Here is a 2,426-nt window from a genome sequence, read left to right as displayed (position 1 = left end):
GGAGGCAGAGGAGACACAAGGTGGCAGAGGAGACACGAGGGGAGGCAGAGGAGACACAAGGTGGCAGAGGAGACACGAGGGGAGGCAGAGGAGACACAAGGTGGCAGAGGAGACACGAGGGGAGGCAGAGGAGACATGAGGAGACACAAGGGAGGGCAGCGGGGGAATGCAGTCACAGCGGTCTCTCCTCCCCGCTGGTGCCGGCTGCAGTGGTCCGTGTCCCCGCCGCCTCCGCCGATACAGGTGGGACACAGAAAGCCGCAGTCGGCACCAGTGGGAGGCGAACGGAGGAGCGGCAGCGCTGCAACTAATCGATGATGAGAATCTTACATTGTGATTCTGACAAACATAATGAAAGGAATATTGATGAAAAGATGTCTTACGCTGGATGTCCGGAGCCTCCGCCGTCTCGAAGAAATCTTCCTCGTGGTCGATGTCGGAGTATTTGCCGAGCGAGCGCTTGTGTGCCAGGGCCAGCACTTCCTGCAGGATGTCCATCTTGCGGAGGATCTTGCACAGGCCGTGGATCCTCATGGCCTCCTCGTGTTTCATGAGAGCCTTCTTCAGGTGAGCCTTACCTGCCGGCAGATCGGAGGAGCTCAGACATGATATATACACACAGCAAGGAGCCAATCACAGCCCTGTATAGACCGGATCCAATCACTGCCCCGTACAGACCGGATCCAATCACAGCCCCGTACAGACTGGATCCAATCACAGCCCTGTACAGACCGGATCCAATCACAGCCCCGCACAGACCGGAGCCAATCACAGCCCCGCACAGACCGGATCCAATCACAGCCCTGTACAGACCGGATCCAATCACAGCCCTGTACAGACCGGATCCAATCACAGCCCTGTACAGACCGGATCCAATCACAGCCCTGCACAGACCGGATCCAATCACAGCCCCGCACAGACCGGATCCAATCACAGCCCCGCACAGACCGGAGCCAATCACAGCCCTGTACAGACCGGATCCAATCACTGCCCCGTGCAGACCGGATCCAATCACAGCCCCGTACAGACCGGATCCAATCACTGCCCCGTGCAGACCGGATCCAATCACAGCCCCGTACAGACCGGATCCAATCACTGCCCCGTGCAGACCGGATCCAATCACAGCCCCGTACAGACCGGATCCAATCACTGCCCCGTGCAGACCGGATCCAATCACAGCCCCGTACAGACCGGATCCAATCACTGCCCCGTGCAGACCGGATCCAATCACAGCCCCGTACAGACCGGATCCAATCACTGCCCCGTGCAGACCGGATCCAATCACAGCCCCGTACAGACCGGATCCAATCACTGCCCCGTGCAGACCGGATCCAATCACAGCCCCGTACAGACCGGATCCAATCACTGCCCCGTGCAGACCGGATCCAATCACAGCCCCGTACAGACCGGATCCAATCACTGCCCCGTGCAGACCGGATCCAATCACAGCCCCGTACAGACCGGATCCAATCACTGCCCCGTGCAGACCGGATCCAATCACAGCCCCGTACAGACCGGATCCAATCACTGCCCCGTGCAGACCGGATCCAATCACAGCCCCGTACAGACCGGATCCAATCACTGCCCCGTGCAGACCGGATCCAATCACAGCCCCGTACAGACCGGATCCAATCACTGCCCCGTGCAGACCGGATCCAATCACAGCCCCGTACAGACCGGATCCAATCACTGCCCCGTGCAGACCGGATCCAATCACAGCCCCGTACAGACCGGATCCAATCACTGCCCCGTGCAGACCGGATCCAATCACAGCCCCGTACAGACCGGATCCAATCACTGCCCCGTGCAGACCGGATCCAATCACAGCCCCGTACAGACCGGATCCAATCACTGCCCCGTGCAGACCGGATCCAATCACAGCCCCGTACAGACCGGATCCAATCACTGCCCCGTGCAGACCGGATCCAATCACAGCCCCGTACAGACCGGATCCAATCACTGCCCCGTGCAGACCGGATCCAATCACAGCCCCGTACAGACCGGATCCAATCACTGCCCCGTGCAGACCGGATCCAATCACAGCCCCGTACAGACCGGATCCAATCACTGCCCCGTGCAGACCGGATCCAATCACAGACCCGTACAGACTGGATCCAATCCCTATCTGTCTGGAGGAGTGGGCGTTCCTAGGCAGGCTGTATTTGCATGCAGACCTCTCTAGGTAACGCCCACATGTGTCATTGAGCCTCCACGATTGACAGAACTGAAATCCAATGAATGAAAGGGGCCAGGGACAGTCAAAGGGGAGAAAAGTCCTAGATGATGCCAGATGTCCCCCAGCCAAGGAATGAGGCGGAGCTCTATCTGACTTGCTGCAGCTTCTAATGCACATTGTGAGGAGCTCCCAGTGTGCGGTGACATCAGAGGAAGAGGGGAGGAGCCGGTACAACTGTGCATGACTGTGT

At 58.9% G+C, this 2,426-nt stretch overlaps 1 protein-coding gene across 1 annotated transcript in view; it reads right to left on the bottom strand.

Annotated features, from left to right (window-relative positions):
* The window catches only part of RHPN1 (rhophilin Rho GTPase binding protein 1), a gene marked incomplete at both ends in the record, with an annotated part of 23,376 nt that overhangs the window by 4,260 nt on the left and 16,690 nt on the right, over positions 1-2,426 (bottom strand). The window contains one exon of the mRNA XM_018575186.1: positions 384-578. Coding sequence (XP_018430688.1) covers positions 384-578 — 195 coding nt within the window. The remainder of the gene's footprint in view (positions 1-383; positions 579-2,426) is intronic.

The sequence above is a fragment of the Nanorana parkeri genome, unplaced genomic scaffold (genome assembly GCF_000935625.1).
Source record: "Nanorana parkeri isolate BGI_ZX_2015 unplaced genomic scaffold, ASM93562v1 scaffold3616, whole genome shotgun sequence".
Classification (NCBI taxonomy): Eukaryota; Metazoa; Chordata; class Amphibia; order Anura; family Dicroglossidae; genus Nanorana; species Nanorana parkeri.
The sequence above is the reverse complement of the archived record's forward strand: the minus strand, read 5'-3'. Positions and strand labels throughout refer to the sequence as shown.